The 27,949-nt window shown below is 33.1% G+C and overlaps 1 protein-coding gene across 1 annotated transcript; it reads left to right on the top strand.

The window, feature by feature from the left end:
* Window positions 1–72: 72 nt before the first annotated feature.
* LOC132706804 (uncharacterized) lies at window positions 73–27,949 on the top strand. The gene is made up of 15 exons (XM_060678354.1): window positions 73–625; window positions 5,420–5,569; window positions 6,487–6,743; window positions 8,504–8,693; window positions 10,698–10,870; window positions 10,921–11,071; window positions 14,462–14,593; window positions 14,649–14,749; window positions 14,801–14,987; window positions 17,039–17,350; window positions 20,002–20,316; window positions 21,934–22,169; window positions 24,672–25,001; window positions 25,059–25,321; window positions 27,661–27,949. Exons 1-15 carry the CDS (start codon window positions 430–432, stop codon window positions 27,779–27,781), a joined length of 3,114 nt encoding a protein of 1,037 aa, XP_060534337.1. The 5' UTR covers window positions 73–429; the 3' UTR covers window positions 27,782–27,949.

Here is a 27,949-nt window from a genome sequence, read left to right as displayed (position 1 = left end):
GACGAGCGCGTGGAAAACGCGATATCCGAGACCTCATTTTTGTTTATTTTTGTCGGGCAGTCGACCCGTTACTTTTCGCAACGTTACCGCACGCCAGTGGTTCCGCGCGGTACTCGATCTCCAACGGAACCGCTACGAATTTACTCAATTAAATCGGACAATTGTTTCGGTGGCTTCGATCGTCTATTAATAAAACGATGAAGTCACGCCCGACTCTGTCGTCCTATTTATCCCGCTGACGAATCCCGTCGCGTATGTATAATAAACTTTTACGACAATTTCCCGTACGCATCCAAAGCCTACCGCGACCTGCGATACCCAGATGTGCCGATAACGCGGTTTTATCTTTAACGCCGCGATTTTTTTTTTGGTCATTGAATCGTAGTGAGCGACGGGAAACGCACGTGTGTGTTGCTGAGGTCGTACGGAATGTTGGTGGTGTTGTGGCTCGCGATCTGGGCAGCGGTACTGCCCGTCGACGGAGTCGAGGTCGACCTCACGTACATCTTGAAGAGGGAGAAAAGCAAAGTGCGGCCGAGTTGTATAGCGGAGGGGTTGGAGAGGTACGACGCGGTCGGGTGGGTGTACCCGATGCCAGCCGACGGTACCGGAATACCTAATATTAGTGAGTACGATGCATACGACTACCTCATCGCAGGTGCTGTGGTTCGGTAGCGTCGCACGCGTTATTTCTAAAATTCATTTGGTAAATTATAGAACGAGACGAGCACATTGACTGTCGTTTGTTTTCGCTTAATGGAGGTATGGTCTATGTCAAAGTATATCGTCGTGGTTTTAGACGGCAATTCTCGAAATAACCTGCCTTAACTTAAGATCAGAAATGAATTAAAATAACCGTTACAGTAAAAAATACTATCAAATATTAACTTCCAAAGTCGCAAGACAAAATAGATATTTCGATACCTACAACTTTTTACTTTTAACGATTTTTTCATTTAAATTTTTAATGTTATTTATTGATTTATTTTTAAAATATCAACATAGATCACTAAAGAAGATCTCCTTTCGATCTGCTTAAGATGAATCCATGTTTAAAACAAAAGGTAGTTTGTTATACAAACGTTGGGTCAAAAGCAGGCAGATATCGTGCTACTAATATTAAATACCTATATCATTTTTCTTGAGTAAATTTAAAGAAAAACTTAGGCAATGACAAATATTCCGAGCGGTTTTAAAAACATTTATTATACAAAAAGCTAAATAAAATTTTATTTAGAATAGCCGATACAAAGGCAGGAATAATTAAGAGCGTTTTACAATGTGGCTTTTGATGCGATGTCAGCGAGGTGTTATCTTCGCTTAGCTTTGGGCTTCGTCTCCTGTTCGGGGCATATAACTAGGTAGACCGATTTTCTGCAATTTTTTCATAAAAGTCTTTCGCATGAAAAATAAAATGTAAATCATTGCATGTCGAAAAATTTTTTATTTTAGAACAGACAACAAGTCTACTAGGATTTTTTTATCTCGTTATGCATTGCATTCAATCGTATTTTCCACTCAATAAAACATAGAATAAAGAAATATATATATATATATATATATATATATATATATATATATATATATATATATATATATATATATATATATATATATATATATATATATATATATATATATATATATATATATATATATATATATATATATATATATATATATATATATATATATATATATATATATATATATATATATATATATATATATATATATATATATATATATATATATATATATATATATATATATATATATATATATATATATATATATATATATATATATATATATATATATATATATATATATATATATATATATATATATATATATATATATATATATATATATATATATATATATATATATATATATATATATATATATATATATTTTATGTCATTCCATACATTTTTCCTTAAATTTAGTTAAGAAGTATGATACGGGCAGCCTAATTCAATCCCCTCCACTTATTTGTGTCTGTATTAATTTTTCAATGAAACTTCCACAGGCTAATTTATCGAACTTCGATCCTTCTATGTGAACAAGAAATGAACCGCCCCATAAAAATAGTTTGATATTGCCTTTAGAAACTGGTCCGCCATATGACGCACTTACAAAACTTCTGGATTCCCCCTGCTATTCTTGAATCGAACTTGCTGACGTTTCGCCCATCATCCTGGTGGCTTCTTCAGAGCTTAACTGAAACTCTTTCAGGATGACTGGCGAAACGTCCGAAAATTCGAACATCCGACGCATGAGGAATCCAGAAGTTTTGTAAGTAGTAAGTGTGCGTATTATTGATAAGGTACGTCTCTCCTTCATCAATCGGACTTATCGAATATCTGTTAAATTGAATCTTTGTTTCGTTTTATCTTAAAGTACATGTATACATAATTCACGTGATTGTTTTATTTTTCCGAATAACGGTAAATTTGAAAAAAAAAACAATCAACACGTTCTTGCTATATGGGTACACCTGCACCCGGAATATCTGTTAATTTTATTGGTATCTACTTATCGCATTTAGATTTGTCTGGTCCAGTCCTCAAATATGCTACTTCAACCATTTTAATTTGTTGTTCTAATGTACCCAATGCATGATGTAAATTCATCGCGGTGAATATGTAGGCAAAGAATATTTCAAAGTATATCGCCATTTTGAAGGAGCCCAAAAAGTAATTACTTCCTTGATACCTATTTTCCATGAGTAATCCGATTTAGGCAATAGCCGAGATATACCGATAATACAGGAACTTGTGAAGCAACTGTGATTTTTTTTAAGCAGAACCATTCAACATGCGCATTAGTGAAATTTAAAATCTTGCTTTTAAAAATTTCATCAAGTACTAACATTCAAGAATATTTGTTACAAAATGATATTTATTTTGAATCCAGTCATAAGAAAGAGCTACTTTTGGAAGTGTTAAATTCTCTTTAATTATTAATTTCTAGTTAATTATTAGCTTAACAGATGGAGCATACTCTTTTACTTACGTCTTCATGTATAAGGATATTTTTAATAATTTTATTAAATGTTATTTAATTAACTAACTTAATAATTATTACAAAAACAAAACATTTTGTAATTCGTGTAATGAAAGAATTCTCTTATTTTATAAAATGAGTTTTTGATTGATTGATTTGAACTCATTAACCGCATGCTGAATTTTATGCCAAAGTTCTTCACAACTGTTTATGACGTCTTCATAAACCACTGATTTAATATAGTCCCATAAACAAGAAGCGGACTTCTTCTGCCATTCCATTTATGTAAGTCTAAATTAAGATAATTTCTTACAATTAGCCCAAAATTAAAATGTAAAAACGTCGCTGCATCAAGATTAGGGGATAATTCAAATGGTCCTAGTACATAATTATTAAATGATTGTGTGCCCACACGTTTTATCTTGAATTCGTGCTGGAAATGTCTTTACCATATCAAATATTTTTTATTTCCACGAATGTCTGCTATGCAATAAAATTGCTTCTATGGATAAAAGTAGCTATTGTGCAAGTGCGGTAAACGGCATTTGAGTGTTTAATAAACGAGTGACTTGAAAAGTTTTTGAGTACGTTTTCGCAAAACAACACGAATACATTCACTGACGATCATCAGAATTGACAAACATCAAAATTCAAGCCGTGCGGTAATATCTCCTAAAACATCTGATTCCTCCCAAACCCGTGCGGCAATATCCCAGAAATGCCCGAAGTGGCTCTGATCCATGGGACAAGAAACTCACGGGGTAAGGTGACGCTTCCCGCAAGCTAGATCGGTGTATAATTAGGTATTGTACAGAAGGGAGTAGAAAAATAATATTTTGTTAACAAAACTAGATCTTCATTTGGCTGGTTTTGAACAACGGTAGAAAAATAAGTGGTGTGAAATTCTGGTTTTGTTGTTCTAAATACTGACGCAGAACTTACTCTAGTAGCAGCACTCAACCGATGTTTGTGGATCATCAGCTACACCTACTAGGATTTCGTCTTATTGATCTAGTGCAATATTTCTTAGATATACTCTATTGTACTCTTTTTGAGGAATAGATCCTGAAACTCCTAAAGTGCAGCACCACCATTATAATTGGTATAAATACGCACTATATCTCTCAATTTGTCGATTTGAAAACCTATTATGCCTGTACATTTGTAACAGTAATTGAGGAATGAAAAATAAACACAAACAATAACTTTTAAATATCACATATCTGTCAAAATTATAAGGTACTATGCCTCCTATGATTTCAATTATTTACTGTACAATAACTGATCAAAGCCTACTTTAATTTTATAAAACATTAATGCGCGCAAAAAATTGCTTTAATGTTATAAGAGAGAAAACCAACTAAAAAGTAGCATATCTAGTAGTATACTTACTTTTGAAATAAAAATTTCTTGGAATAAATTACTAATTTCCGTTCCAATACAAAGTACTTCGCGTTGGCAAAAATCGTATTGGATTGCATTGCTAGTTAAAAATGTGAATATCATGAAAACGGCTTAAAATAGAGATATTGAATAATACCTTTTCTTATTTAAATAATTACAGAAAATGATTGAATGATCCTGTCTTATCACAAATTAAATTTTTGAATATAAAAAAATATGATGGTATTTTTGCAAAAAATTATGTGCTGTTGGCCCCATCTACAAGTTATCGCAAAACTGTTTGTCATCCCCGCAAACTCCCACATGCGAATTTTTGTGCCCATAATTTTTAAATTATAAATTTAAGCAATAAAAAAATATTTTCTTATTATATTGACTTCAGGATGGTGGTTTATTTAACAACAAGAATATGCTGCTATTCTATGCTCCCATCGTTTTGAAACACCCTGTATCTAATATTCAGTGTCATCATATTTTCTATTAGTACTGATGTGATTTTATTATATCTAAATAAGCATAATACAATATTTAATCTTTATATTTTTGAAACATTTTAAAAGTCCGTCTCAGATGCTCTATCCTACAATACCGACTGGTCAGGTGTTTATTTCATTGCCATCGGCAGGTTATTTCGATAATAGCCTTCAAGAACCCAGACGATATACTTAGAAACAAAGTATAAAATGATACTAAAATTGGCAAGGATACCTACCATTGACATTACTTAGGATCTGGCGCGCATTTGTAGGCACTTGTTTTCGCTTCCAATGGACGATCAGATCTATTGTCGTAGCTTATTGCTCTAAGATTACTATATTGGAATATTCGAATTAAGTAGTTACATAAGCGTAGCACAATAATTTATTATTTTCTTTTTTAATTCTACGTTAACAATAAAGTTGATGTCTATTTTTAATTCCAGTAGAGGAATATTTCGAGTAACCAAGAATCGGAATCTATACAACTAAAACAACAAAGTTACTCCAGCATCATCTTTTTTTAGCCACAAAATTCGTACCTGCGCTGCACAATGACTTCAACTGCAAATTTTCGAAAAACGACTTGTGTAACATTAGGTGGTCCATCAAAGATTGGTACATAGACGAGAGCTCCCCTAGAACTAGACAGTTTATTGGCGACTTAAGGTGGGAAGGTAAGTATCGCACGCGCATCACAGTTCTTTAAAAAATTGAAAGAAAATGATTAAAGCCCCTTTTCGCGATGAGGGTCGAGACCTAGAATAAACACCATACAGTTGCTCCACATTTCCCCCACTCCAAAATATTCGACCGCATCATTTTCTAGCTTTGATGTTTATTCTGGGGCCGAAAATTCTAGCGGTCTTCCTGATAGGCGGTATCTATGATCACGCTCCAATTCCTGTATACCTAAACTTTTGCTTTACTTTTAGAGATTTGCCCTACTTTATCGCAATTCTAGGCAAATAAGAAGTGAATTAAAACTCTCCCACTGTAAATATGTTTTCAAGATCATAATAATTTTTGCGTGGTTTGAATTTTATATATTTTAAGTTACAGAAATATAAAATATGATTTTAAATAAGCTAAAGTAAACTAAACATTTGTTGGCCTGCGGTTGAAGCTATACTACAAACTGAGACTTCCTCTGTATATATAGGATAATATAAATACAAATAAAAATTTAAAAGTAAATATATTAGCCTTTTTTAAACATGTTTATTTTTTTATTTGATTTTGATTCATAGGATAGACTATTCGAGAGTATACCATCGCTGCATATTCTAGAAATATCTTCACAAATGCACAAATTGTTGTCAGGTCTATCCAAAATCAGTTAAAAAAAAATAACGCATCAAATTGTTGGCTCTGTATATATAAAATTAGATAAAAACATTGATTTATTCTTTAAAACTGAATTTAACTTTTTTTTCAAATATTTGTAGGCTCCAAGATATGGCGAATATTGGAATTAAACTATTCAATAAAAAATAGTTTTAAATTATTTAAAAATTGTCAAATCAATCTTCAGGCCAATACACAAAAGTGGAAGGCTGAAGTGTTGGTAGTAAATAGACCAGATGCTTTTCAGATTTGCCTACCTTGTTCGTTTCGAATTCCTCCAAAGAGTTCGAGCACAGATTTCATGTCGAAAAGGCCGCCCGAATCGGATTTTCCGTCCGGGCTTCCGGAAAAATCGAAATTTTTCTGTGCTCAGGCTGGAATCCTCGCAATTATCCGTGTTACTATTTCGCCGTGACCGAGAGGGAAATATTCCTCTACAAATACAGCACCCTGCCCAAAACCATAGAGGAGCCGCATCCGAGCACAAGCCTGGACTCTTTCAAGGTTGCCTAAGTAACTTTTAGCATAGTCATTATATTCCTTTTGTTAACTGTCTCATTATTCGGGCCCTGTCGCAGTGAAGACGTTGCTCTTGAAAAGTTTTTTGTGATTGCCTGATTTTCCTTGATATGACTCTTAATTTGGTATTGGAACAACCCAGGCGACTTCCAGTTCTGGATTTTTGAGTTACAGATCCAGTTGTTTTGTATCATATAATATTATTTCGAACTGTACACCTCGATTTGTTACTCTCAGTGACTGGGGAAACATTTTAGAATTTTAACTGCAAGTTAATGATCACTTTTCTTATTTCTTTAGAAAAAGCTTCGCCGCGAGCCTTTTTTAATAGTTAACAACAATATCAATGCGCTGAAAGTTGATTTAAGTGTCAACCATTTGTTTTGCAAAACCTACCTTATTATGCCATACATCCATGATTTTGCGAAGAAGAGAATTTAGACAGCCCTTTAAAAATAGCTGCGGCACATTTAAAGAAACCAAAAATATTATATTTCAAATAAAATTTTAATTTGCCCTCGAATAAATTCATTTGTTACGGCGTAGGGGCACTTCATTGAGACAGGGCTCGTAGTGTAATGGTGTTATACGTGCTCCGTCCTAGTTTTATTGTGAGCCTCTGCTTTGATTCTTTCATTTCTCACTCAATTCAATTTTCCTGTCTAAGACCCTATGCTAGCGCGTTGCGCAAAAATCATACATTAAGACTTAAATTCAATTTGCAAAATTTTGGAAACCTATGATGAAATTTTCGATTTTAATTTTATGATAATTAATTTGAAAAGTTATAGAAATTAAAAAAAAAAGTTTCATCGGTACTTTTTAAATTAATTGTTTTTTGTTTGTCGGGTTTCAGTTTTGAATAGCCTATAATGTTAGGTTTTTAACGATGCTTTAGTAGCTTAAGATCAAAAAATGTTTCACGTAAACATTACAAAAAACTCTTTATGCCAGTATGAACTTTTTGTGTATAAGATAAGATAAAACTATATTACTAAGATAAAAACGATTGAAAATATGTCTGGACAGATAATCTGAAAGAGGACAACCCCATCGAACTTTGTTCAGCTTACTGGATAAAAATCTTTCGCAATCAGGTTTGCTTTAAAACTAAAAAATTCAGAAAAAAGTGAGGTAAAATTTGAAGTACTTTATTATTTTCTACACAAATATGAGTCCTTGTACGAGTACGAGCAAATTGACACACAATTTCTTCATAAATGCGTTAATAAAAATGGTCAGGATTTGTCTTATTATACATTATGTCATATAAATGCTGTTGGACTCTTTTGGGATTTTACAAGAAAGATAACTTTATTAACTGATAAGAACCCTCTTTTTGCAAAATCTTAAATTTTAGAAAATAGCCTTCTGATTGTCTTTACAAACCTCTATCGAGACCTCTGCTACTGAAAATGGATAACCCGATTAAAGAAATCTTAATTATCTTATAAGTGGTGGAGGGTGCTTAGAGAGAGTTTAAAAAAACTACGAATGCTATGAACGGGGTAACCCGTTTATTATAAAATAATTTTGAAAAAACTTTAAGAAAAAAGTTGTTTAGATTCTATTACAATTTTAAAATATTTCAAATTTCTTATTTTAAATAACTTTTGTCTATAAGTTTCTTTGATATTTAATATATTTGATAAACTGGCCACCCTGGACATATTCTGGATCCTTCAATGAAACTTACCCGATTAAAAAAACATCTCAAAATAAGTAAAACGTACATATTTTTCCAGGCATTTTCGAATGTGCTAGCAGACGACGAATGGCGCAACTTTGAAGTTTCTGTCGACGAAGGGGGCACAGTCAGTCTCGTAGATAAAAATCTTAACAGGGCTTTGATTAAGTACAACGATTCGGAACCTCTTCAGGCGATGTACTTTTTGATGCGAAGCCAGGAACCCAGTCTCTGGAAAATAAGCGAAAGTAAGACCGATTTTGTTGTTTTTGTTGTTTTTTTTTTAGGTTTAGGAATACTTTAAAAAGTCCTGACTCTTCCGTAAAATATTTAATAAAGTGTACAGGGTGTCGAGTTTTCGACAAGTTATCAGGTTGCGGAATCATAAGAATGTCCTACGAAGCCATTGATGCATTAGCATAACGTTCCTGTAGTTTACGTGTTTTTGTTACACAGGGCCAAATTGAACATTTGAATAAGATTCCTATCTCAGTTGCTCATTTAGTCAAGTAAGCGTATAATTTTATAAATGGAACACCGATTTCGGTCTAATTTCATTTTATGCACGCTTTTCATATGTAAACTATTAAAACGAGTCATAATGATATATTAGGTATGTGGGTCTTTTAGTTTGTATAAGGGCGCGTGAAAAAAGTGGTGCAAGTCAGATTTTAGATAGGTAGATTGATATTCATTCATTCATCTGATCGCAACCAATGTAACTTTGATGCAGCTCGCGCGGTTATGACATTTTCATACAGAAGGAAATGATTTTACGCACATGCCCCTAAACTTTATACACTAACCTTTACTTTGAGCGATTTTCTATCTAAACGTCGATCTCCCCGTCGTTCTGAACCCGTTTTTTTCCTGAAAATTTAATCTAGACTTGAAAGCCGCAAGTTCTTATTGGTTGAAAGCAAGATTTGACTGACTGACTTGAAAAGTGTCTGTATTATCAGTAAGCAATCTATGTATGTAGTGTTAAAGCACTTCACCGGTTTATGTGATATTTTGGTTCAATTTTTAAATCCAGATTCTTTAGTAAATAGCGCTTATACCATAAAAGTCCTGTTATAGATAGATAGATAATCGTCTATTTGTTCAAATTGTGACAATAAAAAAAAACAAAAAAAACATAGCCCGATTAAATGGAACATAATCTGTCTTGAAAGTCTTGAAAAAAGAAAAAAACACAGCAATTCAATTGATCGTTATTACAAAAAAAAATCAATGTATAGCAGGTCTTTTGCAAAATATAATTATTAATTGTTCTTTTTGCTTTTTTCTGAGGCATGTAAAAAATGATTTCCGAAAAACTAAATATAGGTGAAGTTAAATCTCTCGGGCGATTTATACCTACTTACTTAATCAAGCAACAATCTTTGTTTTTAAACACTAACAACAAGGAATCTAGTGCATACATGCCAACAAATTTTCCACAAAAACTATCGCGATAGCTCATTCCAAAAATACTACGCAAACACTTTTTTTTGTAGAAGCAAAATCCAGCCAAAATCGAAATGGTGACCCTAAAACAGAAGTTCATATCTAAATCGAGATTGTATAAAGCGATGGCAAGCCATCAGTGTAGCACTACTTTTCACATCCTTAGAAATTACTCTCATTGCACAGCAGAATTTTGCTAAGCTTATTACCACATTTTATATTTGGAAATGGTGCCTCCATTCAAACATTTGATCTACTTTAAGTTGAAAGAATAAATTTTGTTGTAATGAGGCATATTTAAAAGAAGATCACGCCATCAACCTTTATTACATGTGCCTGTATTTTATCATCCTCACTCAAAATAAGTTATATCATCTTTATACAATACAGTACCAGTTATGCTACACAGTTCATTTGTGTCAATACACAACAGTCAGTCAGTCAGTCAGAATAGTCAGTCTTTACCATCTTTAATTACAATAAATTGTAAAGAACTTCCTCACACACCCACCTTTTCTAACTTTAATGAAATCATCTTATGATTTACATTGTCGAAAGCTTTTGACAACCTCAAACAAGTGGCAAAAGTATACTTCTTTTTATTAGTATGCGGACACGTTATTCAATCAAAAATCAAAAAAGAACTGTTATTAGTACAATAGATAAAATAGGAAGTGTCGAAAAGGGCAAACTTGTTCAGAATTTAACACCCTATACATTTTTTCCTGATATACCGTAATAATTTAAAGATGAAAGCAATTTTCCCAGTGGCGTTCTCTGAACCGTTAACTCTTCCGGTTTAGACCAGTTTATGTATACAAAAACCGCCCAGATCTCTCGTATGGGTCCTCAACTTTTCACCACGTACAAAGATCTCTGCGTTTCTGTGTTGGTATCGACGTGTGACCGCTGTGCGCTGACTTTCTTTCGGCTGAACGGCACGAGTAAAAAGATCCTCAACAGAGTTGCTCCCACGGTAAATCTTCCATATTTTATTAACGTAATCAATATGCAGCTGGGTTGCAGGACGAGCGTTGGATCGAAATTAAGCTGAAGGAAGAAAAAATAGACACCGAAAAGATTAACATTTTTGTCCAGACCCATTTCGACGACGAAAAGTTGGAGCGGGCCGAGGGATTTTGGGCGATTGACAACGTGAGAGTATGCAACGAAAACGGTACGTTATTCACTAAAAGCGTTCATTGAAAGTTTCATTAATAAATAAATAAACATTTTTGGGTTAAATAGGCTCACACTGGTCATTTCTTTCGATTACAAAAAACGCTTTAATATGCAGGAAAAGAACAATTCATCTATCTTCAAAACGTTTTTATAATATTACTTAAGAAACAATTCTACTTATTTTAGTGCAATTTTCCAAATTAATTTTCTGCATTAAAAGGCATTTTCAGGAGCATAACGCGTTTTTTTTTTAAATTTTTACCAGTGCCTGCCCGCGATTTGTTTCGTATATTTTTGAAGAAAAAATTTGTCGATATTTTTTCTCAACAGTCACTGGCCATATTGGTTGTTGAGAAGACAAGATGCGCGTATTAATTTTTTTGTAGTCGCTAAAACAATTCCAATATTGTCAGCTTGTCCAGGGGATTATATATATCTAGCATCTATATGGGATAAACTGTATCTAAATAATTTCCAATAAATACACCAAAATCCTGCCCATACATTCAGAAAATAAAATAAAATCGCAATATTAAATTAACACACACACAAAAATTATTGGTCAGTACAGCGAAATGGGCGGCACTTTTAATTTAATGTCATTCTGTACTTGAAATACTTTTACATACAAGGAAGTATTTTTCTATCATATTTATAACAGGATTTATATCCCCTATCCTCACAAAAATTAACAAAATATATATATATGTATAAGATTTTTTTTTAGTTTTTCTTTTTGTTCTAATATATTTTTCTTTCTCTGTCTATATTATCTCATTGTATAGATGCAAATTGAAGTAGGTTTTGTCAAGTTTTTGATTAATCCGAGCAGTATGTAGCGGTCTATTTTGACCATTGTCACCTTAAAAAATTTAATTGAAACACTTTATGTTAATAAATAATAATGTTAATAAATAAAATAAAAAGTAATCATATTTTTAATTTTTCCATTTTTTTTTTACATTAAGAAAGTACATTATGATAAATTTTATTACTCCAGAATTCAGAAATTCTTGTAAATTGTAGGTTCAAATTTGCTACTCGATCAGATAAGAGCCCTTGCATTTCACAACTGGCAACTGATGCTTACGACAAATGTCTCAAAAATAAAGCGCAAAACATTTATAGTTTCGATAGAAACATAAGTCCGTTCCCTTTAAATCTGAGTAATAGAAAGTAGAGAAATTTAATCCGTATTACCTGCGATAATTTTGAAATAAATAAAAAAAATCCACTTGAGTGAAGCTTTGATTCAAGTTGTCGACTTTTAAAAAAACTCGCTAACCAAGGTAATAACTCGTATTTTTTTAGTTTTGTTTAAAATTTTTGTAATATGCAATGAAGTTCAGCCCACTAAACGCGAGATTTTTTAACGAAAATACTTATAGCCAAAACGCATTTAGATTCGAATGCTAATATGCTTCAGAAAAAATTTTGATTTTGAATTTTTTTTAGGAGAAAGTCTAAAAGTATACACTATCAGCTTCAACAATGACAGTTGACTTTGGAGTTTTGGCTTTAGTTTCTTTTTGTGTCAGTTATACACCTAACATTTGTCTTTTGATTGATCTTCGTGCTTTCGTAACTTTGTTATTTGTAATGTTTGAGATCTCACATTAAAGATAACAAACTTTGGTTTACAGGTATTGTGGATATTTTTCTAGAATGAATCTCAAATTGCCCAATCTTGGTCATGGTATTTTATTTGGCATGATGATTGTTGGTGGAGTTAAACAATTTATCCCAGATATATTTCTTGATCGACTTGTCCTATTTTTTCTGGCCCTATTCTGATCGTGATGTTGGTTGCGATTATAGCTTTGCTGTAGTTCATATTGGGACCTAGATTTTTAGTAAATTCTTTTAGCATTTCCGGCAGTTCTTTTCCATTAGTTATCAAGGCGATACCATCCGCCTATCTTAAGTTGTGCTGTCCACATCCTTTTCTTCCCACCATAGTTATTTAGAAACAGATTTTTGTTAAAAAAATTGGATTTGTTTGTGGTTGTTGGTTTGTAATTATAAAGGTTGTTGTTGCTTCTCTATATATGCTTAAGAGATCTGTGCATCACAGCCGCAAGTATATTTGTTAGCTCGTTCGATCAAAATGTTCGTGGTTAATACCTGGTCATTTACACTCTTAGCTAAGTAAATATAGGAAGAAAAAAGATATAAAATATAAAGATAAAATTGAACTAATATTATTAGTGTGGTGCCTAGGGTACGAACTAATATAAACTCTTAAAGAACGCTTTACCTGAAGAATCCTGTATTATTTATTACTAAATATTTCCGGGCTTTTGAGCCGTGGTCCCGAGAATAAACTCGACGTTTCGTCTACAACTGCGGTAGACATTTTCAAGAGCGGCGATGCGGTAACGGTCGAAGTGTTCTTCCGTACTGCTCTCCGATGACTGGTTGGTTGACTGGAAGATCTGCCGTATTTAAGCGCGCTGTAGTGGGATTAGCGAACCCAAGTACCTACGTAAAGAGATTAATCACTTGACCGATTCCCTGAAAAATAACGGATATACCACCTCTGAAATACAAAAAGCTATGAAAAATAGAAGATCTAAGACAAGAGATACGACAAAGGAACCTCAAGGGAATGTATCATTTCCTTTTATTAAGAACGTCACAGACAGGATCGGTAAACATTTAGAACGACACAACGTTCGGGTCATCTTTAAACCAACGACTACAATCAGACAAAGCCTCAGGTCTGCCAAGGATACAAGGGACGCCTTTTCTTCACCAGGGATATACCGCATTCCGTGTTCCTGTGGCTCGGTATATATAGGTACCACAAAGAGAAGCATTGAAACTAGGCTAAAGGAACATAAAAGGAACTGCCGGCTTGGACACACGGAAAAATCAGCAGTGGCAGAACATGCTTTTTACAAAGGTGACCATCTTATCATGTTCAAAGACACGCAGGTACTGGACAAAACACCACATTTTTATCCACGTCTTATCAGAGAAGCTATTGAAATTCAAAAACATCAGAATAATTTCAATAGAAAAGAAGAAGGTCTCAATATCAGTAAAACATGGACTCAGGTCATCAACAAAACAACGTGTTTACACAGACAAGCTCAACCCAAGCCCGCCACCGAGGTCACGCCCACTACAGCGCGCTTAAATACGGCAGATCTTCCAGTCAACCAACCAGTCATCGGAGAGCAGTACGGAAGAACACTTCGACCGTTACCGCATCGCCGCTCTTGAAAATGTCTACCGCAGTTGTAGACGAAACGTCGAGTTTAATCTCGGGACCACGGCTCAAAAGCTCGGAAATATTTAGTAATGTAGTTTCTGGCCGTGACAGCATAACATCCTGTATTATTTGTTCGCCAATATCTGCGAATTTATTGGGTCATTCCAGAGGTGAAGGTCTCATTTCTAAAAGTCAACCAGGACTTCGAAGAAGACGACTTGTCGGTGGATACCATTTCCTGCCAGATGGTGAGCAAACCCAATTGGAGACCGGTGAGGCTTGACTATGACGAAATAAAAGGTAGATTACAGGACGTTTCGCCCAGTACGATGATATTATACGTGGTTTTATTTAGAGTTTCCTCCTGTGAAGACCGTAAGTAACCAATCGACCATTACATTGTCCTGGCAGCAGGAAGACCCAGACAATCTTATCAGCTACTTTATATTTTATCAGGTAAGCGCGCAGCGATGTCGATCAAAGAGGTTTACAGGTTGGAATTTTTAGGGCAACGATATCTGCCGTTCATCGGAGACCACCAACTCCGAACGGGTGAAATCGAGTGGTTTTCTTGTGACGAAGAATAACCAATTTACCGTACGCGATCTCGTACCTTTTACTGCGTATAATATCACCATTTCATCGGTATTGCACGAAAATGACAGACAATTGGTGGTGTCGACTATACAGACAGGTAATAGAACAAATCGCCTATACTCGAAGAGACCTGATTTTGTAAAATTATAACGATTCAAACCCAAAGCCAAGGTCTCAAAATTTTTTTTGAGTCCTTGGTTTTGGTTTTCACTGAATCTTTACAGTTTTATGAAGTATTAGGTAAGTATGTTTTTATTCATGCCCGCAATTTAAGTTTTACATTGTTCGCGAGGCAGCCCAAGACGCATCAGACAATCTTCCGAAATGAAATTGACCGCTGAAGCGGAGTCAAGCAAAACACGAATTGAGACAAATTCTCAAAAATTCTTAATGTGAATCTGTAGAAAAAATTGACACGGCATCGGAAGATGAAAGTAACCATTGTTCGACTAATTTTGAACTTTATTTTGTGTGTCCGTTGGCGATGCAAGTTGTATACCCGAAGTACTATTACCTTTTGACAAGTGTAGCAGATCATTGTGGCGATAGCCGCACCAAAAAATCTGTGACACACTACAATCTTTAATGACATGTGCTCCAAAAGTAATCAGACAGAAATGTTTGCCTTTTATAAAATTAAATCTGGCATAATGAGTTTTCTCCAGAAATTTACTGCAAGATGCTAAAGAATGTTCTGCCCTATATAGCGAATAAACAGCCTGCCAGCTATGAAACCACCAGGTGTTGATTGTGATTTCTTAAACGATGTGCGCGCATCTTTATTTGGATATGAAGTTTTGAAATTATTCTTAAAAAACTTGCATAGCCCGAAGCTGCGCATCCACTACTACTATCGCTGGTTTTATTAGCAAGTTCAAATCTATCTATTGCACGTGTTGTTTGGAATTTTGTACAAAAGAAAATGAAAATTTACGAAATCCTATTGATCAACTGGGTATTTCTGAGTGCCTCCAAACTTTCGGAAAATGTATTCAAGAGTTTGCTCAACTCGTAAATATTATCACTTTTCAACGGAGGAAAAAATTAAATTTCATTCCAAAAATTTGTAGCAATTAGTCTGTGATTTTCATATTTCTTAACCAGTGCATTTTACGCAATAGAATAGTTATCGCCTCTAAGAGGAATAGAACGAACCAGAGCTAAAGGCTCACCTTCCAAATACCTAAATTTATTGATATCGGCTATCTCGATATCACGGTGAATACTAAACTCTTTATAGTTACCCGAAAAAACCTTTACTCGTAAAGGCTCCAGCTCGATAATACTAGTAGTACTATTAGTACCAACAAGGTCGAAATAAATCGCTTTGAATCCATGAAACATCTCTCCTAACTTCATCCTGTTGTAAAAATTCTTGTTCCCCCAAAGCGGAAATTAAAATTAAGATATTGTTATAAAGTTTTTGAAATTTTGTATATTCGTTCAGTATAACTTTATATCAACCTTTGAGTTCATAAATTTGTGTCAACAGATTTCACTTTTACAGCTAAAAAGTATGCCTCTTTAATACTAAACAAGTAGTTCTTTTAACGATATATCTATTGCATTTGTCAGCATTAAGCTGTAGACTCCGGATTTTTGAATGTTTTGTGACATAATTTAATCTTTTTTTTAAGATTTTCCTATGGTGCTTCCAGTTTTAAAATCTAAGGCCACACGGAAACTTCCTTGCTAAGTTCTCCTATGTAATTTATTATTTTAATAACTTTAGGATAAGTGTTCAATATGAAGTAAATATAGTTTAGAGTTATATGAACCTGTTTTTTTTATATAATCTTATTTATCAAGGAGAAGTCGTAACCACTGTTATTGTTACGATATTTAATTCATTTTCATACTTTCTGCAGAAAGTAGTGTGGATAAAATAATGAAAGGCAGATATTTTGTGTGTGTAAGGGTGATCTATCAGGGACGTTCATGTATAATATTTTCTAAATTATACACGCAAATTTTTACAAGTACTGGATGAAGTGAATTTCCCATAATTAATTCTTCTTTGTAAATATAAAATTTATCATTTAATTTAAAGTAATTTTGATCTAAACTATTTGTTAAATCTTGTTTTATGCTCCTCAACTGCGATTGCTTTATGAGATGAACCCCAATATAATTTCAATTTCGATCTAGACGAACCCACGTTCGAAGAGGTACCATTCAATATTAGAGTGCGGCCGCTGGACGCAGCTGTAAACGTCACTTGGGATAAGCCGGGCTGCGCGTCTACGTATGGACGATTGATTTACAATTTGGCCGTCGTAGATCGATCGAACCGTACGCAGAAATCGATCGAGATGCAGACGGACAACTCTTACCTTATTAGAGGCTTGGAAGCGTATACCCCGTACACTCTTACCGTGACGACAGCCAGGAATGCCAGGAATTTGGTCAAAGGCGTCCACTTGTACAACGTTTCGGTTAATTTCACGACACTTCCAGGTGGTAAGCTGCGCGTCACTTATGGTGGATTCATGCAAGCATCCATGTGAAAGTTAATCCATTTAAAACATTGATCAAAATCAAATATAAAGAGGTCGAAAATGGAATTATTCAAGCTATAGAAGAATTACTTGGCAAGTTTTAATTTTTAAATTATTAATGTTAAATTACTGCTACATTAATGTTAATGTATACTTGCGTGGATCTGCTATTAAGCGACATATCACCGCATAGTGCTAATTAAATTGATAATACATTAATATTTCGAACGATGAATAGATATTTACAGTACACAAAAATCCCGCAACAGCCAAATATTTCAATTTTATAATTACAATTTTTTCAAAAAATTTTGTACACCTGAGGTTTTAAGATCCAATAGGTCCAAGTTTATAGTCTTCCTCGTAGAAGTCGGAATTTTCTTATTTAAAATCAAAAGATTCATTTAATTTTTAAATTGCCTGTATCTTAAAAATGAAACAAAAACATATGCGTTTCATTTAAAATGGAATATTCGGATCTCTGAGACAAAAGCTATGAACTTGGCAACATCGTCTATATTATTTCAAAAGTTTTCCGCAACAATTTCTAGAATTGCATTAAAAGCTTTTATCTTGTAACAAAATATTATAAACAATGTTGTAACATGAATAATAAAAAGTAAAAAAATAATGGAATCGATGAAAGGAAACAAGTTATGAAGTAATAATTTGGTGAGAATCTGAGGCAGATGCATGTGATTCTGAATTGCTGATCATACCAATTATATAAGTTTACTGGTTCCTTGGAAAGATTTAGTAAATTTTGATTTTCTGTAAAAAGTTTTTCTTTTTTTTATGATAAAATTATTTAATGCGTTTCTATAAAAGAACAAGTCACATGAAAAATAAAAACAAATAAAAACAAGGAAAGCGAAAAAAATAAATTATTTGTAAAAATTTTATTCTATTTTGGCCAAAGAGGAAAAAACTAGGTGTTTACTGATTAATAAGTACCTTTTCGATTAGTGTGACTATTAGGGGAAACGGATGGTCCTACAAATTTGAAAAAAAAATGAAGTAAATCGATCATCAATAAATCAATGGCCATAAGGTAATTGTTATTTTGAATTTTAAAATTCAGTTTCTACAAAAGTTTGGTGATCGAGGGATGTTCGAATATTTAGTTAAATAGATGTCAATATCTACCAAAAGGCTTAACACATAAGGGATTCTCTTAGGCTTAAAAACAATTTTTCGGAAAAAGAAGAAATGTAAGAAAATTACTTGTTTATATCATTAAATAACCAAATAAGAGCCCAACAACCAAGTGAAAAACGCATCGCAATATATTTGTCCTAACCTAAAATATGAGTAAAAGAACTTAACGCTCAAACAAAAAGTTGTTTTTTGAGAAAAGCTGTTCACTTTACGAATGGGTGTTAATGTCTAATTTTTCGGAATATACTAAGTAAAACTTCAATTTGTAATTTATGATTCTAAATGATATTTAAAATGAAAAAAAGTGCTATTATTTATCTTATTACTTTTTTTACAATGTCTTCAAAGGGCACCAAATTACCTCATAGCTGAAATTACTATCTTTTGACATGCTTAGCCGTTGTTAGTATTACTACCTATTTCATTAAAATTTCTTTATTCAAAAATTAGTTTTAATCACTAACATATTACTTATAGTTTATTATTATTTTTTTTATATATTTTATTATTATTATTAGTAAGTTATTTAAGTAGAAAAGTGTGCAAAACCATTGAAAAAATTACTAAAACATCTACTTCAATAATTAAAAAATATATTCTTTCATGTCGTCATTTGATGCTTGTCAAAGTAATGCCAGTACTGGGTAATTTAAAAAAAAGAACAAAATTTTATTTTCATTTTAAATAATATTTACCATCCTAAATAGAAAATACCATTTTATTTAGTAAATTCTCAATAATTAGACATTAATTGTAAAAACAATCCTTAAAGTGGAAATTTTTCCCAAACTTTTTTAAGCGATAAGTTATTCAAATTTTCTGGTAGGATAAAGACATTAAGATGCGGTCATTGTTTTCTGGAGCCCTTATCTAACGCCAAAAAAAATCATATTCCTTTATTCTAATACCGTATCTCGTTGTCAATACTGGGCGACCCGGTATTTTGAAAATAATGTTTTAATATACATACCTGCAAGTTGTTCGTCCATCTTAAATCGACACCTAGTTTATGTGCAGAAGGACACAGTATCCAATTATGTATTTACAACTAAAAATTTAGAACCGATTTAAGATATGGACCAAGTCGTGTATTTTTGACATAACATAACAAGCAAATAATCCAGTTAAACAAAATTCTTAATAACGTAGAGTAAACAATTTTCTTTTTGAAAGAAACTTCCGCAGGCGACTGTAATACTATTTACAAATCTTCTGGATTCCTCCTGCGTCGGTTGTTGATAAGTCGAACTTGGTGACGTTTCGCCAATCGACCTATTGGCTTCTTCAGAGCTTAACCAAAAGTTGTTCAGTTGAGTTCGATTTATCAACAACCGACACAGAAGATTAGTAAATAATAAACAAATATTGCTTTGACTTGTTGTTTGTGAGTATTTGTATTTGTTTTTTTATTTTCGATAAGTTTTATGTTGTTAATATCGCAGTGTGGATGTATAGTTGCAGACGAAGTGGTCAATCTTGAGGTGTACGCTATCGGCACGAAGGTGGCTTATCTAAGGTACGACTTACCGGAAAGCGCGAGAGGGGTACCCGAAGAGGTTCAGGTGCGGCGTTGCAACGCTTTGTCTTTTGCAAAATGCCGCTCTTCTGTGTCGAAGATCGAGCGGTGTCGTTTATGGAGGAAAAAGTTTTGCGTCGACGTCAATTACCTGATGCCGCATCAGCAGTACGTGTTCAAAGTGAGCGTCAAAAACGTCGACACGAACGCCTTTGGCAAGGAGGCCGAAATTAATGGACACACAGTGGACAGGGGTGAGTTAATCTTTTTCGAACGTTGAGAAAGATCAGAAGGGACACTTTCAATTTTTGCCTTGTTCGAGATCAAGTAATCAACCCAATTTTGAAGTATTAATTTTTTAAATATAAACAACGTTAATAATATATTTTTAATGCACATTACTACATAATAGTATTAAATTTATTAAATTAAATTTTTAAACAAAGTAGAAAATGTAAAAAGAAATAAATATTTAAAAAGTTTTACTTCTGGGATATGTGAATTCATATTATGGTTACTTTTTCAAATTACGGGTTGTCTAAAACGTGTAAAAAGTGTTTTTTTTTTTAAGAATCTACGTTTATGTTTTTTAATCATATTTTAATACCTAAAGAATTTTCTAAATAATTTGAAGTTTGTCAAAGGGAAATCTAATATTAGTTTCTCAAATGCATAAGAAATATTTAAATAATATCACCAAAATTTCCAGTAAAATGTAACAGTATTTTATATCTCAATTATAATAAAACTTCCCATCTTCTAAGGGTAACCAAAAATGTATCCCAATCCAATACCAGTTTCAAGTTACTAGGAAATGTTTTTTTTAATGATCTAATAATTATCTAATAATAGCTAATTGTACGCTAATTGAAGGGATTTTTTTAAAGTTATTCGGACATTTATTGTATATTTCTACATTTTTACATTTTTATTTTCCATTAGTTTTCATTATCATTTCATTACTTCCATAAATTTTTTAACAATCTCATACGTTATAATTGTTATTATCCATGTTATTGTTTATAGTACCTCGCTGGTTGTAGCACCGGTTGGTACAAACCAACCGGTCCTACAACAAACAAAAACATGCCACAAGTTGTAATTTTTACTCTTAGTCTTAATAATATTTGCACCAATGTTAAGTCCTGAAAATGTTAGAGAAAGTGACCAATGTAGTCGTAAAATATCTAAATTCATATACCATCCAATAAACCGACTTTACAGCAAAACTAAACCCAATTGACTATCTGAATAACTTACGCTTCATTTATAAATATCAACTATAAAACATTCATTTAGATAATACCAAAAATACAAAAAAATATGGCGTTTATTAATCAAGTTATATATGGTCACTTATAGTTATAATTAGATTAGGGTACATATCACATACAGGGGGTTCCATTGAAAAATTACAACTTTGATACTTTTAACACTTTTGGGACAACCTGTATAATTTGAAAGTATTTAAGAAAAATTCTATAAAGGACTTTAAACATCCTAAAAATATATTTTTTTAAAGACCTTGTCTTTTTGTCATGGATTGAATTTGTTCACTGACAGCGGGTGGCTCTGTACACAAAGATATACTTATTATATGAGATTACCACATTCGAATGAAGGAATAATTTGGAGAATTCAGTTTTAGCGGTTTTCATGCCTAATGTTTAAGACTCGCAAATGCTTGCCTGGAGCTATTTGTGTTTCGCTCGGTATCTAGTTTTTATTAATTTTTTCATTTATCTTTAGACCTCTTTCGAGGACTTTCTGCCTGTTACTCATTACCGGTCTAGTATTCATCGTTATTAATCAGTTAATGTAATCATTTTTAGTCGACCAAAGATGCTATGTACAATTCTTTTAATTTGTAGTGCCGGGAGCACCCGAAAATATAACCTACCGAATCGTGGATTGCCACAGTACCACAGATTACTGTCACTTGAATATTAGCTGGTTCCACCCTTCCTACCCAAATGGTACTATAACTTCGTTCCAGATCGTCTTGAATGGCACAAACTATAACTATACGGATTCGGAGGAGGACGAAGCCATCCACGAAATTTACAAAATTGTCAACGAGACGTATTTGCCTCAGTATACGTATCAGGTGAGTATCTCTATAGACTATAGAGAATAAACAAATAATCATAATAAAGCCTTTTATTATAAAATGTATTTTTAAACTAATAATTGAAAAAAAAGCCGCAATAAACAACTAATCAAAAGAAAAACATTTAAAAAAGAAATAATAATGACCTAATGGCAAGTTCTAGTTCGCAGTCTAAGGGATTACAAATTATGAAAATGGAATCAAATAAAATAAACTACTTCCAAGATGTCACATTTAAAAAAAAATAAACCAAAGAAAAAACATGGAGAGCTTAACTATTTAAACCGAACTGGAAAATTGGAAAACAGACAAAGCAAAGAGACTAACAAACAACCCTCTCCAACCCCCTCCCTCGACATGGAGAATACGAAAAGCGTGCGCACATATTTAATTCGGAGATACATCTCTGAGAATTTAACAGGTGTGGCTGAATCTTATAAGGAATTGAATTTGTTTATGTTGTAAAATTTGAATTCTTAAGGAATGGAATTGTAAAGTTTAACCGCTCTATAAGTAAAACTTTTTAGAAACATAGTTGTTTTGGGATTAGCCAAAGTAAAATTGTTTTTATAACAAATATTTTTTGAATGTACATTGGAGCTCTGAATAAATTTATTTTTGAGAACAGATATATTCGCTAAAATTTATGATTTATGTACAAAATTATCTAAATGGAAATTACATAAATTATCTCACAGCTATATTTGCGTTAATGCCAGACCACCTACTGCAAAAATCGTACAAAATTATTTAAATGAGGTGAATATTGAGACTTTGGACTGGCCTTCGCGCAGTCCAGAGCTTAATGCAATAGAACATTTCTTGGTTCAGATGCGTAGGTAGCATAGAGATCATCAACTTCCACCGATGATGTAAAAACATTATCAGGGAAGTATGGATTAGTCTCAGTGAAGCACAATTGAAACATCCAGTTTTTTAACCAATATTCTTTGGTGTGAGTCGTCGATGCCAATCGATCGATATTGATTTTTTATCTGTTTAATGTTTATGATTTTGTTTTAATTTTTGTAATAAACTGTACTTGTTACGTTTGACATTAAATTTCGTATTTCATTTAAGAAGTAAGATAAAGACGTGAATAAAAATAGGGTGACTTAGAAAGACACCTAATTGTGTTGATGGGATCACCAGTCTAAAACCTAGATTGAAATAAAAATGTTTTTTGTACCATCGTTTTTGAAGATTTAAGCTTCAATTTAAAAAAATGTATCCTATCAGTAGTTCGCGTGAAAAATAATTTTGAAATTGACACAAATTTTAGAAAGACATTAATGATTGTTTCAAAACTTTTTTATTTTTTGAACTGATCCAAATTAAATATTCGATTATACCTTCGATAACATAGGTCTACATGATTTTAATTTTTGGGGGCCCCTTTTCCAAAAAAACGCATATTTTTTCTCTATCACGTCATTTTTTTTATAGCGCTCTATATCTTAAAAATGCCATTTTATTAATACACATACCCATGACATGAATATGTTTGTTCCATGTTGCATAATTTTTAAATGAATTGATTGTTATGAAATTAAATGTGATTTGGCAACACTGGATAATATTAGATTTCTGTGTACAGCAACAGAGTTGGCGCAGAAGCGTCAATACAGCGTTGTAACCTGCTTATGCGCAGTTTGGTTGTGTTGGTCGTCATGCGACTGTGTCCGTGGTTATTGTCTTCGTTGCAGCGTATTTCTAGTGTTCTAGAACGTATAAATATAGAAAGAAAGTGTAAACAATCCCAATACCTTTTTATATCTGTGCTAGTGTTGTCGTAGTAAAGCAAAGGCAAACTATAACTTCTTTTGTGAAAAGTGTGAATGTGTTCTGGGCTCCTTATACTGTTTGTTTCGTTTGCGTTGAACGATTAAGAAACTGACAAAAAAGTGTGTGTAAATGTTTAACCTTTGGTTTTCCTATGGTATGGCGAGAGCCTAGAAGTCACAGTGATGATTGTTATTTTTGTTCGTGTAATGTTCAAGCATTCAACAAAAAAAAACAAATTGGGTATTCCAATCTTGACTCTGCGCCCCAAAAGAACTAGAAAACGTTATAACGTCAGAATCAGATGAATCTAATTCCGACCCAGATGACTCAGATTTCACACCAGATTTCAGAAAGTCTGAAGTGTTCAACCAAAGCGAATTAAATGATTTAATTAGTGATTTGCACCTTCCAAAGGATGCATCCGAATTGTTAGCCTCCAGACTTTGTGACAAGCATTTACTGGCACTTCGCGTCACATGAAGCTTTTACTCGGATCGCGAAAAAGAGTTATGTCAATATTTTGGTCAGGAAGGACCGCTAGTGTATTTTTTTAACTGGGAATTTACGCGATATAAATAAATGTACAGAATTTTTGAAACCAGCCAACCAAAATAAGAACATCTTTTAAAAAGTTAAATTTTGCAGACCTGTGTAATTAAAACTAATTTTGTATTCGGTTTGAACTCGGTATATTTTTTAGTTAATCCATTTCAGATAAAATACGTGCCCTACAGTACCACCTACAACTTGTACATACGATCGAGCAACAACAAGTACCGGAGCGCGTATAGCACCGCGACTGTGAAGACGGCGGACATCGGCGATCACATCGACCAGAGTCCCAAACTTCTCGGTAAAAGCGACAAGGCTCTCGTATTCAAACTACCCCACTTGGACCGCAGATTGAATTCGTACACGGTTACGGTTGCCGTTCAAGACTATAATGTCAGCAAGGCCATAGACCTCGAAACGATCGCTAATTCGAAAGTGGCGGACAATTTGTGTCACAGTTTTGGTGACACGTGGATTGTTGGAAATTTGACGGTGAGCGTTTAACAAGTCAGTAGCTGTAGCGGTAGCATATGTACGTGTTTTGTTCAGATTGCCAACAACAACAACAAGACGTTAACAATTTCCGGTGTCGATGAAGATCACAAAATAAAACCTCACACCAAGTACTGCGTAATCTTCATTATTACCAACAATTATCGGGAGGAAGAACACGACGTGGTGTACTATGAGAAGCTCGAAACGCCGGAAGAGCCCGAACCCAAGGATGACGTGCTCCCCGCGTCAAGCTCTAGTCGTCTATACTGGCTACTTCTCTTACTGCTGTTGATACCTATTGGGTTTGTGATTTACAGGTAAGTGGACCAGATTCGAGCAAACTCCCACTCTAAGGTAACAGATGTTTATAAGCTTTTATAACAGTTTTTATAGTTTTATAAGGAAACCATTGGTGTTACAAGTTTTGTAAGATCCCCAATACATTTTTATAACAATACTAAGAATAATACACATAAAGTTTTATAACAATACATCAAAAACGTTTCCGTTACTGTATCTATTAAACTTGGTTTGTGGCTTCAGGTTTTTTAAATTTTTTATATATTTTTATACTTTATTACAACAATTTTACCTTTAGGGTTTTTAAGAAGCAAACCTGGTCGACATTGCTTCCTAATATGGTGGGCATTGTTATGTTTTTTCGAACTGATTAACCGATTCCAATACTTCGATTCGATTCCTGAAACTTGAAGACGTATTTCTTCCAAAAATATACTATTATAAAATGATTTGCGATTTAATCGCACATAATTCTTAGTTTCAATTTTTGGAAGGGTAAAATATAAAATTATTCGTGACAAATAAAGTCGCAAATCGTAGCAAATTTTATAGCAGAAACGAAAATATATTTCATGCTGTTGTAAAACTTAATTATAGTTCATTATAGTTACAAAGAAATGGAGCATAAAGGTTTCATATGAGAGTAAAAATTTTAACCGTTGCCTTTATAAGATTCTCCCGTTAGATTATAAATAAAGTAACGGAAACGAATCTAATACCATAAAACTTAACGTGTTTTGGCACTTATTGGACTGCTTATTGGGCAGCATTGGTTTTCATATAAAACAGTTTTTTCCGTGAACAGAAACGTCAATAAAAAAAAACAGTTCGTCAATTTTGCACTTTGTAAGGTTATTTTTAAAGAATTTTGAGACCTGTTAAATACGGGTTTGTCGGGGTAATAAGACATCAATCTTCTGACCTTAAAACTACTCTCAACACTTCTACCACAGCTTCCTCGTTTTTACGATACACAGTGTTAAATGTGATGGCCCACGATATAATTAAAGTTTTGCTTTTTTTTGTTGATTTTTAATAATTTTGGTGACAGATGACCCTGTTCTTCAGAACTGGCTAGTAGGTTACTATACTGTCCCAAAACCAGCTCTGCCATGATATGATAAAATTTTACCGTTCGCATAGGTTAGGTTATTATTACAAGACTTATTTAGGTGGTAAGTAAGACTCTGGTTATTTGGTGGACGCCTGGTGGTCAACATTAAACTCGCGAAAATAATGATATTGAGCGAAAGTGTAAAGTTTCTCATTAGTGAGATGCGAGGATTGTTTAAAATTAGTTCTTGAAATTATTGTTTCTTTATGGCCCGAGCAGTATTATCGACGTGAAAACTTAAATGGGGGGGTTTTTGGAGGTGGTAAATACTGTTACATTGTATTCTTTTATCTAATGTGTTTACCCTTTATAATCTTGCTATTTCATGTCACAACTTTTTTGTTAATACCGTTTGATTACTTTTTTTTTCAACTGAAAAGTGAAGATTTAAAAAAAATACTATATTACATTTATTTTTATGACACACACTGTTTTCGTACACAATTTCTAGTGATGATATAAGGTATACTATTTTATACTACACCATTTTTGACATATTTGCATTATAGTATTTTATTCAAATCACTTTCCCAAAAGTAGTTCATTATGGATTGCTATAGATTGCCATTGGTTAAAAATGAACACATTCGTATTGACATTAGCTTTGATTAATCTAAATGAAAGATCTTTTAACGTTATTTTCGAACAGAATAAAAAATACTGGTTAATATACCTAACCATTAAAATAACGGAAATATGGGTGGTAAAATGTCGCTCATTAAGATACAGAATTATTCAATGTTGTACCCAGTATATTCTCAAATCAAATTTCGAGTAAAAGTTTGTGACATAATATCGTTGCTGAAAAATTTAATCAAAAAAAGATCATGAAAGTCAAACAAATGGTCATCTAGGAAACCAATTTTTTGGTGAAGATGGATTATATATGCAATTATCTCGAAAAAGGTCCGTTTTATGGAAAGAAAATCAGTAGTCACTTTTTACTTAGAAATCACCACTCTGCTATAATCTTCAAGAAAAGCTGAATATGTGAAAATGTGAAATATATTATAAGAAAAAATAGTTTTCGCCAAATTTTCATGTCGACATTTCATAAACTGCTAGGGACATAGAGAAATATCAATCAATATCACTAATAAGCCATATCTTACTAGGGCCGATTTTGTCGGCTTAACCTTATTTTCACGAGTTTAATCCAGGATTGCTTTTTAGTGCTTTCATTACGGCCCACCCTGTACAAGGTCGTAAATAATTGTAGCTAATACTCGTTTTTATACGTAGATACGTACGCCGGAGAAGAATTACGGCGAGGAAACGGGACGCACTCGAAAACGTTTACGAGTCTTTACCGTTTGAAGAAAATTTCACCAACAGAACATACGATCAGTTAATTCACAAGTGACCGGTTCGTTCACTACCGTATCTGTGATAGAGAATCTTAATTTTCTTTGGCAAGCTAATACTTATGGAACTGAAAAATATATTGTTTTTTGGAAACCCAGCAAATGTCTATATTAGTGCATTTTTTATAATTTTTGTTTAATAATTGTTTTATGATAATAAAAGGTAA

The sequence above is a fragment of the Cylas formicarius genome, unplaced genomic scaffold (genome assembly GCF_029955315.1).
Source record: "Cylas formicarius isolate icCylForm1 unplaced genomic scaffold, icCylForm1.1 PGA_scaffold_10__41_contigs__length_53128322, whole genome shotgun sequence".
Taxonomy (NCBI): Eukaryota; Metazoa; Arthropoda; class Insecta; order Coleoptera; family Brentidae; genus Cylas; species Cylas formicarius.
Note: the sequence above shows the minus strand (reverse complement) of the source record. Positions and strands in the feature narration are given on the sequence as shown.

What these genes read in the sequence shown, in the direction of transcription:
- LOC132706804 (XM_060678354.1), top strand. Translation starts at nt 430, where the DNA reads ATGTTGGTGGTGTTGTGGCTCGCGATCTGGGCAGCGGTACTGCCCGTC. An exon ending in CAAGCCTGGACTCTTTCAAG is followed by an intron (nt 6,744 to 8,503) that starts GTTGCCTAAGTA and finishes ATATTTTTCCAG; the next exon opens with GCATTTTCGAATGTGCTAGC. An exon ending in GAGAGTATGCAACGAAAACG is followed by an intron (nt 11,072 to 14,461) that starts GTACGTTATTCA and finishes GGGTCATTCCAG; the next exon opens with AGGTGAAGGTCTCATTTCTA.